Raw genomic sequence first — 12,060 nt, forward strand, 5'->3', positions numbered from 1 at the left:
AGATAGTAGTTTCTGTAACTGTGTGCACCCTAGTACAAACATTAACATACTAAGAAATTAGATATTGTACTAGAATTTGGTAATATTCACTTCAGAGAGTTAAAAAAAATTAAGCTAAAATACAAATACTCCTAGGCCCAGCATAGCACACACTTGTACTATATTAGGCCTCAGATAGCATATATTAGGCCTAGGAAGGTTAGGTTAGGTTGTCTTTTAACTATAAATAAAAAACCTATTCCGGTTTGTCCAAATTCAATAATACAGATGTCCACTTTCTAATTGTGTTGTATGTCTATATATGTAATATGGTCCTCCTCGTTACCATAAGTACTACCAAAATAGGAGGATGGGCCGAGTATTCAGGTAGATGAAAGTGATCAAATGATTTGAGCATCTGAAAAGCACTTTTCAGCATAATGTCATCCTGCTGCTGCCAGAGATGAATTGATTCACTGTGCATTAAGTCGAAACATTGACATAGAGGCTAAAATAATATATTGGACTGTAGATCATATGTTCATGACAGTTACTGCAGACTAAAAATTAATTACACCAAGTTAATGGATTGTTTACAAGTCCCAGACTATCAGTCCCCTTCCCAGGTCTGACCTGATCATCAATGACAAGTCTGCCCTAACCCTCCAGGCAATCAAATCAAATGGCTGATTTGTTTTCTATCCTGAGAATGTATGATGCAGAAAATTAATATACCTGTACCACAGGAAGCAGCAAAATAATGGAGCTCAGAAAAGTTAAATTATCGACTGAAGAATTTAATATATACATAATCACCATTACCGTGTTTCCCAATTTCACGTGGTGGGGAGGTAACACCCTAGAAAAAATACAAATTATGCTAAAACTTTTAGATGTTTACTCAAGTAATATTAAAAAAATACTTAAAATCCTTATACAATAATAAGTAAGTTGGTGAATATAAATGTAAACAAAATATTAATATCAGTAACTGTTGTGATTTTTAGATTTGGCAAATACAATCCATCTTTTAACATTATTATTACCTGAGCCACGCTGCTGGCCACTGCATTAAAAATCTCCAAAATTTCAAAATTAGAAGAAAAACTTAAAAACTCGCAGTAGAGTATTTCTTAAGAATACATTACAAAGATCACAGTGACTGCTAAGGTCTTCTGAAGTTCGAGGCTTTTAGTTTCATTATAATAAGAACTAAAACTGCAGCCTGTCCTCAAACAAAGGCCAAAAGTGATTCCATGCACCCACCAAACCCCTGTTTAAGAATGAAAACGGTTTACACACAACTCAACTGATGACGTTCCAACATTTCCAGAACAATTGCTTCGCTGATGACTTGTTCGACCACAATGCTGTAAATGCTTCGCCAATGTACTACAAATATAAATAACCGCCAACAGAACCTAGACATCTAACCTAATCTAACCTAACCAGTGCCTTAATATGCACAGTATGCTAGTATTTAACAATATTAATATATATTTTGGAAAATTCCTACTTTGGATGAACAGCATGTTAAAATTGATGAATGCATCTTTGGGGTCGACTGCTGGACGAAATGGACTTGGTCTGAAGAAGGATTGAAAAATAAAGAAATAGCAGAGCTGTAACTCACCAACAAATTTGACTTTCCACACACGATGAGGCAGGAAGAGGGCATCGGGTGTCAATAATGACATTTTGGCCACCATCTGACCAAACACAGATTTCATTCCATCTGGACCAGCTAAGCCACCACGAGAACGCGATCGTTTAACACTGATGCGATTCAGTTCCACAATAGGTCCGTGTTGACGGTCTCTCACCATTGTTGCTTGCACAACCTGAATGTATTGTACAGTATTTCAATGCAAAAAAATTATTAAAATGTATAGTATATTGATATGCACTATAAGTTCCAGAGAAGCAGTACAATAAAAAAGGAAGCATGCAAACCTTTTTAAATGCTGTCTCTTTTGCTGTTGATACAATAATTGCTCGTAATCTGGCTACCATTGGTTCATCTACTTCTTCCTCCGGTGGTGTGCAAAGGTCAAACATTGAAATACTCTGACATACCAAGTCAGAGAAATGATGCAGAAGTACCTAAAAATGCAAATAATTCTGTCTAAGTCATAATTTCTTCGTAATTATTCCACATTTTTAGAAAAGGTGAACAATGGTCACTTTGTTGTAAACTCATCTTGATTGTATTATGATAAAAATATTACTCATCAAATTTACAAGTACAGTACTGTAATTCAACAATGAAGACACTTAAATTTACATACCAGTCTGTTCCTTAATGCATGTAATGGAACCTCCTTCAACAAGTCATATTCCATAGGCACCTGAGATGGGAGGCGTCCAGTGCTCACGGCACGACTCGTGCTCCATGCCAGTGTATGTGCCGAACCACATGCTACTCGGTTAATTTTTTTACCCTGCAATAATATTTCCATTGTTTACAGAGCCTGTTTTAACTTCACAGACATCACTAAGAAATTTTTTTACCACTTCAGAGTTTCTTAGAATAAAATTATACCAATTCATTCTCATGATTTAGATTACTTAATCACTAGCATACCGTACTTCATGTTTTATAGTCAACGTTAAATTTAGCTTATCTTATACACGACTTTTCTTTTAAGTAATACTAAACAACCAGTAATAAAATGTAGACTTTTGCAGTAGGTGCTCAATTTGTATTAAAGCAGCTAGTGAAAAAACTACACTACTCAAACACACACTGGCCAACCTCTCATTCAACCTTCAAATGTTCAAGTATTATGACTGGTACACCTGCTTCCCTGCCACCCTCTCCTGAAGACGGCTGACCTATATACAGTAGTTAGGAGGCTGGTCACTAAGAGTGCTGCAGCTCTACCTCTGTACCTGCTCCATTGACTTGGTTTGTGGTTTTCGTTTGCCCTCAGCCATCAAAGATCTACCCTTTCACCCCATTTCATAAATGGCTTTAAAATCATTTTGTACCTGAGGTGAAGGACCACTTTAATAGTACTGGCTTGCCAGAGAACAGGAAAGTAGTACTATATTTATTTTTTAACAGGACAAAACATCCACAAAGATGAGCTAGTCAAGGACAATATGCTTGGTTCATTCTTGCCATTGAACACAACTGCCTTGATCTATTTCCATGGATCAGGGAATAATTTAAAACCTCAAACTCCACTTCATAATTGGAGTTTACCCGATGACAATATGCGAACAAGATGCCTCCCCAAAGCAAAAAGACCTGGGAGAAGAGGTGAATTGCAGTCAAAGAATCAGGCACCAAAATTGGAAGGAAATCAGTGTGTTGAAAGATGACCCAAGGCCACATAGTCCCACCAAGAAAGATGAGAGAGACAGTGAAGCAGCCAGAAAATGTTTGGTTTGACTTCCAAAATCCCCTACTGGTCTCTGAACAGGACATTGCCAATAAAAATAAAGCGAACATCACAAGCTTCCAAATATCATTAGCTAGGAAACTGACATGGTGGGGCTGTATCATCCTCGCCTACCTCCATAGCAGGTACGCCATTAGGCGTACTTTAATGCTTGCGCAATGATAAACGTTTTAATGCGCAAGCATTTAAACGTGGGCTATAGTGGGGAGGTTAAAGCCAAGAGCAGCTAGAAGATAAACAAGAATTCTACAGATAAAAGTGCACCATAATGTGGCTCTCAATGAAATGAGGATTTTCATTCTTAGCCAGAAAATAGCATTAGACTACAGATAAAGTAATCACTAGGCATAAAATCAAAGAAATAGGCATTGTAAAACACGGAGCTCCCTAACATAACAGTGGCTAGAACCAGTGCAGGAAGACAGCCTTCAAAGTCAAGCCCATGAGTGCAGGCATCATTTGTGACCAAGACAGACAGACTAAAATGACATCAAATGATTTGGTGAGCTTTAAGGGCACACGAGCTAAGTGAAAGTAAAAATTACCCAACTCAACTTCATGAAAAGCAGTGAGAAGAGATATATCCGTTCCTTTAGAATATTGTATTAAATACATGCAGTTTGATACAAATTGTATTATACAAGATTCACTAAAATTCACAATACCATACAATACCTGTAGAGCCATTACTAATCTTGGTCTCTGGATGGCATTTGTAGTACTGTCACCCAATTGTCCTTCATCATTATCTCCCCACGTGTATACTTCACCCTCGCTTGTACAGCACACACAATGCAGCGAGCCTAAACCAAATAAAAAATAAATTTTGCAGGAATTGAATACCTTAGAAATATATTTACACAATAAAGATAATTGCATATTACTCTGTACCACAAATACACATATGCTAGTAAGATATACCTGTAGCAATGCTGATGACCTTCTTGCCTTGCAAGGCTGTAACCTTGCGTGGCCGTCTGACATGATCATCTGTGCCATGCCCCAAACGATGGTAATCGCCTTTACCCCATGTGTAGACTGTGCCCGAACGTGCCAAAGCTACAGAAAATTGTGACCCACATTCAACCTGTTGACAAAATTTAACAGTATACATACGAATACGAAGTTGATAGTCTTGTTCTGACTGTACACACAAACAAAACTAGATATTATATAAAAATAATGTTTATTCCATGCTTTGTGATTGTGTACATAATTTGCAGAACCACTTCATTAGGAAGGAAGGAGGTGGTGATGGAGGCCAAAACCGTCAGTAATTTCAAAGCATTATATGACAAAGAGTGCTGGGAAAACGGGACACCACGAGCAGTTTTCATCCTATAACTACACTTGGGTAATTACTTATGTAATTACACATATGTACAGTGGCATCTCCAAAACCTGGTTCATAGCATTCTCACCATTTGTTTGAAATCCAGATTTTGGAAAAATTGCTGTTTTGGCTTTACATCACCAAATATTCTATCACTGAGTTGTACATGTGTGTGTGTGCATGTGCATTATATATACTGGTTAAAGTATAGTGTGTTTGAATATACATGTCCTTCATAAGAGATGATGCCTGTCTGTTTGAGGATGGAGGTCAGACAGTTGTGGTTAGCCTCACATAAGTCTCCATCTTGAATGAATAGTGATTGTATGGTAAGTGTCAAGAGTGGCTGGTGGTTGACCCCCATGCCCATCTTTAAGTAGGACTGGCTCCTTTTATGATAACCAACCACACCTATGACGTCTGCAATGTGGGTTTAAATGTCTATAGAGCCTTTTCCAACTAAATTCTCAGATGTTGATTCAACATTGATAGTATTGATTCAATGTTGATTCAACATTACTCGAGCATGTTTTGCCCACTGGAAGAGAGAACAGGAGGGATAAAGGGGGAGAGATAACAGGAGGGAGAATGGTATTAAGGGAGGAAGAGAAACAGAGATCTGGGTACTATCAGGTACTATATCAGATAGTCTAGTACCTTATACATAATATGTGTATACATACATGCAGCACTTATTTAATAAGATTATAATACAATTTTCATATAAACAATGTGTTCTTACTGCACCGTTTAATTCACTCACTTTCATGATGCCCTGATTTGCCAGTCCATCAATCCTCATTGGAACCTTGCAGCCATCTGAGCCACCACGACCTAACTTGCCATAGTCGCCATCGCCCCAAGACCAGACATTGTCATCATCAGAAATGCACAAGGTCTGGGCATCTCCAGACCCACAGGCCACATCTACTACTCTGTAACCACCTAAAGCCTCCACTAACTTGGGTCTAAACTGGTCCTGTAAGGCAAATAAATTAAATAATTTAATTTTCAACATACTATTTTTACCATATCACGCAAAATTATAAGATAGACCCAATGAAAATTGACAAGATATCCTTTTAGCATTCAAGAATTTCTTGAAGGTATGAAAGGAAATAAGAATGTGGAGTGGAATGGACTTAATGTTATAAGACCAGGAATGAAACGGTCAGAACAGGAGCTGTGAACGCTCATCCAAGCTTTGACTGACCCAAAGATGCATTCAAATTTTTTTTAAGTATTTTGAGTAATAAAACTACTTTATCAAACAAATTAATATTATAGTTTTGTGTACAGTTATGCCTAAGGTAGTTTATGTGCAAGAACAAAATGGAACATGAAACAATGGATACAAGTTAGTGACTTGGGAAAACTTTACATGATACCCTTATAGGTGAAGGATTATCTCTAGTAATAAACAAGGTTTGTATCCCCTTGAAATGCATTTGGACTAACAGAACTCAATTGAATTATAATTGGCTACCAAAGTTACCCGAGGAAAGTCACAGACTATACAAGATTTCACCTCCTGGGCCCCTGCCTTCAGCTGTAATTTTTTGTACTTATTTTTTTATTTTTGTAAATCACCATCTACTATTTTCAAAAAGGAAATTAATTCTAAAGACTTATTTCTTTGGCTGTGCATTTTCTGAGGGGAGAGCAGTACAGGGATGACTGAGAAGTGGGGGGAACGGTGGGGGCTGAGCGATTGTGAAAGTAGTGAAGATGTTAGAATGAACAATGATGATCATTTGAAATAATGTGGTCCACTGTTATTCATTTGGGTAGCATCAATTACCTCAGGAAGTATTGAAGTTTACTCTCAACTTAATGTTTCTCAATATGAGTATCAACACTTTGTGCTGTGCTCAGTCATGACTTACTTCAGAATCTCCATGGCCAAGTCTCCCATAGCGACCTTTGCCCCAGGTATACAGCTCGCCAGAAGATGTAATGGCAGCAGAATGGGCTCCACCACATGCTATTTCCACAACTCCTTTACCTTGAAGTGTCTCTACTAATCGCGGACGATCATAGGGGCTGAAAATATGAGTGCAAATGTAGGCTATTAACCAAATAATTTACAAAAGAATAAGTTTAAACCACATATATTAAAGAAAATATTATTTTATAAAATAATGCAAAAACAGAACATTACTTTAAAATGGGTTACCTTTTATTTCCATGTCCTAATTTTCCATCATCTCCCTCACCCCACGAGTAAACATCACCATCTGCAGTAAGAGCAAGGCAGTGTTTCCCTCCAGAGTTGACTGCAACTTTACGAATAATTATGTGCTGGATTGACTCTAGAAGAGTGGGGGTCGAGACAGATTCCACTCCACCAATTCCAAGTCGGCCACCAGCTCCATACCCAGTAGCATAAACCTGTAATAAATTCATAATACAATACTTAACTAGAATACTGACCATTTATCAACAGATAAAGCAACTAAGTCAATTTTGCCACCACTAAGTGACTATGACTATGCTCACTCACACTATTGCATGTACACTCCAACTCTATCTATATATATTATTAAATAACAATTATTATACAGTGTATTTAAATCCAAATTAATTCTCTAATATTAAAACATAACATTTTATTACTATTTAGAAACAAAATAATGACTTAAAGTATTGACAAAGTTCATAATTTATTTTATAGTTTTACAAGTTATCTACTGTATTATAGTTACATTCATACCAAAGAAAACTGAATTGTTTTGAGTAAATCATTTGAACTCTGAGCTGTCTATTGCTAGCAGTTACTCTTGGTATCATGATTGATGATATTGTATGTGTATGCAAAGTATAGTAGCATAGGGACAGGAGGGGCTTGTACACTTGAGGCTCACAACACAAAAGGAGTTTCAATGCAAATTAAAAATAGTTTACATCTTTTATCGTATTTTTGTATACAGTTGAATTTGTTTATTTTTTTGAGTTAAAATATTTATAAATACAAGGTGTATTATATCTGGTAAACAAAAGTATAGCACAATTGAGGTCAAAAGTAGGCAAAAACTAAAATGACATTAGATATAATGAAATGTCAGATGAACTGGGTGGAAATCTGCTTCAATTATTCCATTTGATCAGCAGTGTTTACTAATACAAAATAGTTACATTTGTAATGCAAGCAAAATTTCTACCAGGTAATGCCACTACCTCCCAAAGCAGCATTGGTGTAACAGCCACACAAATATTAACAAGATAAAACTGACTACCAATGAAGTGCCAATTAGAGTATTAATACCCATGCAAATTACTGCACATGTGTAGAAGGAAGAAAGACTTGTTATAAAATACAGGGATGTCTTCATCTTAAGTAAACAGTTATAACATACAAATAAATAAATAAAGAAGTTTAGGAAAAAAAAAAGTAATAATCATTAACGCCACACTTAAATGATAAACATTACTACATTCCCGTCCAAAATTCCTGAACATGAATGACATGTTGGATGTACTATGAAAGTTAAAAGAGTAATGGCAGCTGGCAGCTCCTGCCACTCAAATCTCTAAATATTTGTTTTTGTTTATTTGCCAATTCAAAACTAGGTTCATGCAGCATTATTAAATATTATTCATTATCTTGGTAATTTATGTCAATGCTTAATCTAATACCAAGTCTTTCATTATGGCATTATTTTTAGTGCAAACCTCACATAATTTTACAGCATCTTTGAGATGTAACCAACAGAAATACAACCATACAGTATTTAATTTTCTTACCTGTCTCTATTATAACAGGGTAATTAGGAGGCAAATTACCGATCTCCTCCAGGATGCAACCTCACAACAAATTGCCTAACTTTTTACTACCTATTTACTATTAGGTGAATAGAGGCATTAAGTGAAAGGAAACGTGTCCAACCTTTCCTGTCTTGCCCTTGGATGCAGGATCCCCATTTGTGAGTGAAGAAAGAAGCCCACTGCACTACACTTGTGCTATAATCTATCAACACATTCTTAAACTTTAATAAACATCCACATTAATAATACACACCATAAACAATATACGAGAGCATTTAAGCAACAAAATAAGAAAGTTAGTCATTCTGTCAAAGTTTGGTTTCGTATAAACCAAATGCTGTTTTATATATTGGGGCAAATTATCTGGGATTTTCTAAACTTGACTCATAATAATAATAATGAAATTAGTTTAAACCACCAGAGACAATTCATTAACAATATTTAAGAAGAATATCATTACATTTTATTAATGCTGCATATTCATTACTAACATTACTGTTATTACATTTACTAACATTACTGTATAAACAGGTTCATCGACTCACCTTCCCATCAGCCGTAACAGCAAAGAGAGTTTGTTCTCCACCAATGAGCTGTACGGGTCTGAGTGCAGTCAGGGTATCACAGGGAGTAGGTAGTTTAACTTTGGCCCCTTCTACACCACCCAACTGGCCGCGGTGGTTGTGTCCCCAGCCATAGATGCTACCACTTCCTCCCCATGACAAAGTCCAGTCTTCTGGACGTCTGCAAGTTGAATTATAATACATTACTTGAGCAGGACTAAGATACTCAAAATGTTCCATCATTAAAAAAGTTTTTTTTTAAATAAGTTACTGTATTAAAATCAACTTGCTAAATATATTTAAATAGAAAAAGAAAGTACAGTATTAACACAGGTTATAAGAAATTATTAGAGATGATGACAGGAATAAGAAAATAATTCAATGTAAGAAAAATTAGTTTGAACCATCATGGCAAACTTTTAAATAATTATAGAAAATGTCATTGCATTTACTGAATCTAAGTCTTTAATGGCTTTGTTTCTCAGGAAATTATATGAGACGGAAGTGCTGCTCTATATTGTAGAGTGGGGATAGTTTGAACGGCGGTTCTTGAAAAATCAGTGGGTTCTGCAGCCTACAGACTGAGTGTTGACCAAACCACACACTAGAAATTGAAGAGACGACGACGTTTCGGTGCAGGACGAAAGTCGGAATATCGACTTGATAATGGTCCAGGAGGGACCAAAATGTCGTCGTCTCTTCAATTTCTAGTGTGTTGTTTGGTCAACATTTTTCAGCCACCTTATTGTGACTCATCATCTGCATACAGACAGTGTCATTGTGCTATGATCACATCATGGAATGCCATGTGTTTTGGAGCCGACTCAGGGCATAATTTTTATGGTAAATTTCCTGAGGGGCAAGGGCAGGAAGCTTGTTAGGCTTATCAAGCTCCCCCTATGCCAACCACTGACCGTCCATACAATGCAACCCACAACAGTTTAACCCCTGGGTACCTATTTATTGCAAGGTGAATACAAGCACCAGGAAAGTTGCCTAAATTTTTGTCTAACCACAGGAATTGAACCAAGGACCTGTTGGCTGTGATTTGACAACTGTGCCACAGGACCCATAATAATTTTAGCTTTGCTTTTCCTATGTAAAGCTGTCTTGTAAATAGATTGCTGAGGTTAGGCTGCTGTCGTGATAAAGCATACAATAGTGATATTGTGCTAGGGGTTTGTCTTGATACTGGGAACAGAAATAGAGTGGTGCTACATTCTTGCAGTGCTTGAGGGTAGAGAAATAAGGCAGCGCTAGGTTCCATTGTGATATCAAGTACAGATAGCAAAAAGTTTGGTAAACGTTTGTATATCATTAACCCCTTCAATATAATTTTGCTCTTCTTTTTTGGAGGATATCTCCTTACTCTATGGAAATTGAGAATGGGATCATGGTAATAATGATTAATCCTATGACAAAATAAAATTTAAATTTTTTCCCAGTACAATATATTGTAAGAACACTGCTGTAATTAAAAAAAAAAAAAAAAGATTTACCTGTTGAACCAGAGTAGCAGTTGTTCATCATGTTGGTGGAGAAACATAGTGTGGTCTTCCTGTTCTAGAGACAGAACTTCTCCTTCACCAAGCATTTCACAAAGTTTCTTGCGTACCTGTTCAAGGACACATTTTAGTGTATTGTGACCCTTATATTTGTTTATTTTTGCCAAGCTACTGTTATTATTCACAGCAAAGTTCACTATAAAGCATACAGTAGTTCAATATTATACTACAAAATAAAATCGGTTAACAATCTATTGTAGTACTTAACACATACATCAGCACAAAATCCAGATGGCAGAGGAGTTCGATCAATAAGAGACCTTAGTACTCTGCAAGCAACACAGTACCGTCTGAACCACGCCCATTTGTGCGCTTCACCGGAACCAACGCCGTTATCCAACTCCAGGTCACAAGCTAGTCCAACTAATACCTATTCGGAAAATTATGATTAAGCATAATGGTCTTCCCCTAATGCCTAAAACCCTTTCACTATTGAAATCTGAAACTGACCATTACCCAAAACTAGATTTTTTAATAATTCTGTAATAACCAATGGATAATAAAAATTATTTTAACCCAAATAATCAACATTTTTAACTAAAATTTTGGGTTTGAAATTGTGGGTTGCCACCTTGCTCCCACTGGATACTGTAATACTGTATCACAATAGCCAAGAAATATTAATGCTATAATACCTGTATTCCTAATGACTCTTTACCAACTTTTTATAATACAGTGGAACATCAGTTTTCGAATGGCCCTGTTTTCTTATTTTTCGGTTCTCATACTCAATTTCTTTGAAAATTTTGATTCTCGTTATTTGCCTCTGAAAACAGAGTTTGTTTATACACGTATGGGGTCCACAGAGTGCGCAGCTCTTCAGTCTACCAGTGTCTCCCGCCTCGTGATGATCATGTTTAAATTCTTTGTAAAGAATTTCATTGTTTTTGTGTTTTTTTTGGTTTCTGAACATAGTTCTTATTATATTTCATGCCATGGGTTCCAAGAAAGTCAGTGGTAATGTTCAACCTAAGAAAATAGTTGTGAGGATGACGATAGAGGAAAAACACGAGATCATTCATAGTAAGACAATTATGTCTCACTACAGACAAGTGTTAAACGTAGGGAAAAACCAAGTGTCTATAGACAGATTCTTACTAAGACAAGCAAGCAGTGAGCCACATACAGATCCTGGTGGTATGACTACAAAACGTGAGAGAGAGAGTACCCCAGAAATGTCATCACTGCTGTTATAATGGAAGGACCCCTGCCAAACACTAACACCTCTCCTCTTCCCCACAGTCTTCCATATGCCAACAAGAGTCCTCAATAAAGGTTAGGTACCCAAGAGTATTATTTTGTATAAAATGTATTTTTAGTTAATATATTTGGGGGTGTGGAACGGATTAATTCAATTTACATTATTTCTTACGTGAACATTCGTTTCGGTTTTCGTATTTTTCTGTTTTCATACCCTGGGAAGGGATTAAATATGAAAACTGAGGTAC

At 36.5% G+C, this 12,060-nt stretch overlaps 1 protein-coding gene across 4 annotated transcripts in view; it reads right to left on the reverse strand.

The window, feature by feature from the left end:
* Nucleotides 1-12,060, reverse strand: part of HERC2 (E3 ubiquitin-protein ligase HERC2) — a 124,669-nt gene that overhangs the window by 13,007 nt on the left and 99,602 nt on the right. For all 4 annotated transcript variants that reach the window (XM_069304552.1, XM_069304551.1, XM_069304550.1 and 1 more), the window contains 11 exons: nt 10,827-10,982; nt 10,547-10,662; nt 9,030-9,228; nt 6,896-7,110; nt 6,606-6,762; nt 5,483-5,698; nt 4,308-4,473; nt 4,062-4,189; nt 2,268-2,420; nt 1,933-2,082; nt 1,613-1,820 (listed from right to left, as the gene is read on the reverse strand). In XM_069304552.1, coding sequence (XP_069160653.1) covers nt 1,613-1,820; nt 1,933-2,082; nt 2,268-2,420; nt 4,062-4,189; nt 4,308-4,473; nt 5,483-5,698; nt 6,606-6,762; nt 6,896-7,110; nt 9,030-9,228; nt 10,547-10,662; nt 10,827-10,982 — 1,864 coding nt within the window. The remainder of the gene's footprint in view (nt 1-1,612; nt 1,821-1,932; nt 2,083-2,267; nt 2,421-4,061; nt 4,190-4,307; nt 4,474-5,482; nt 5,699-6,605; nt 6,763-6,895; nt 7,111-9,029; nt 9,229-10,546; nt 10,663-10,826; nt 10,983-12,060) is intronic.

Source organism: Procambarus clarkii, chromosome 52 (genome assembly GCF_040958095.1).
Source record: "Procambarus clarkii isolate CNS0578487 chromosome 52, FALCON_Pclarkii_2.0, whole genome shotgun sequence".
NCBI lineage: Eukaryota > Metazoa > Arthropoda > Malacostraca > Decapoda > Cambaridae > Procambarus > Procambarus clarkii.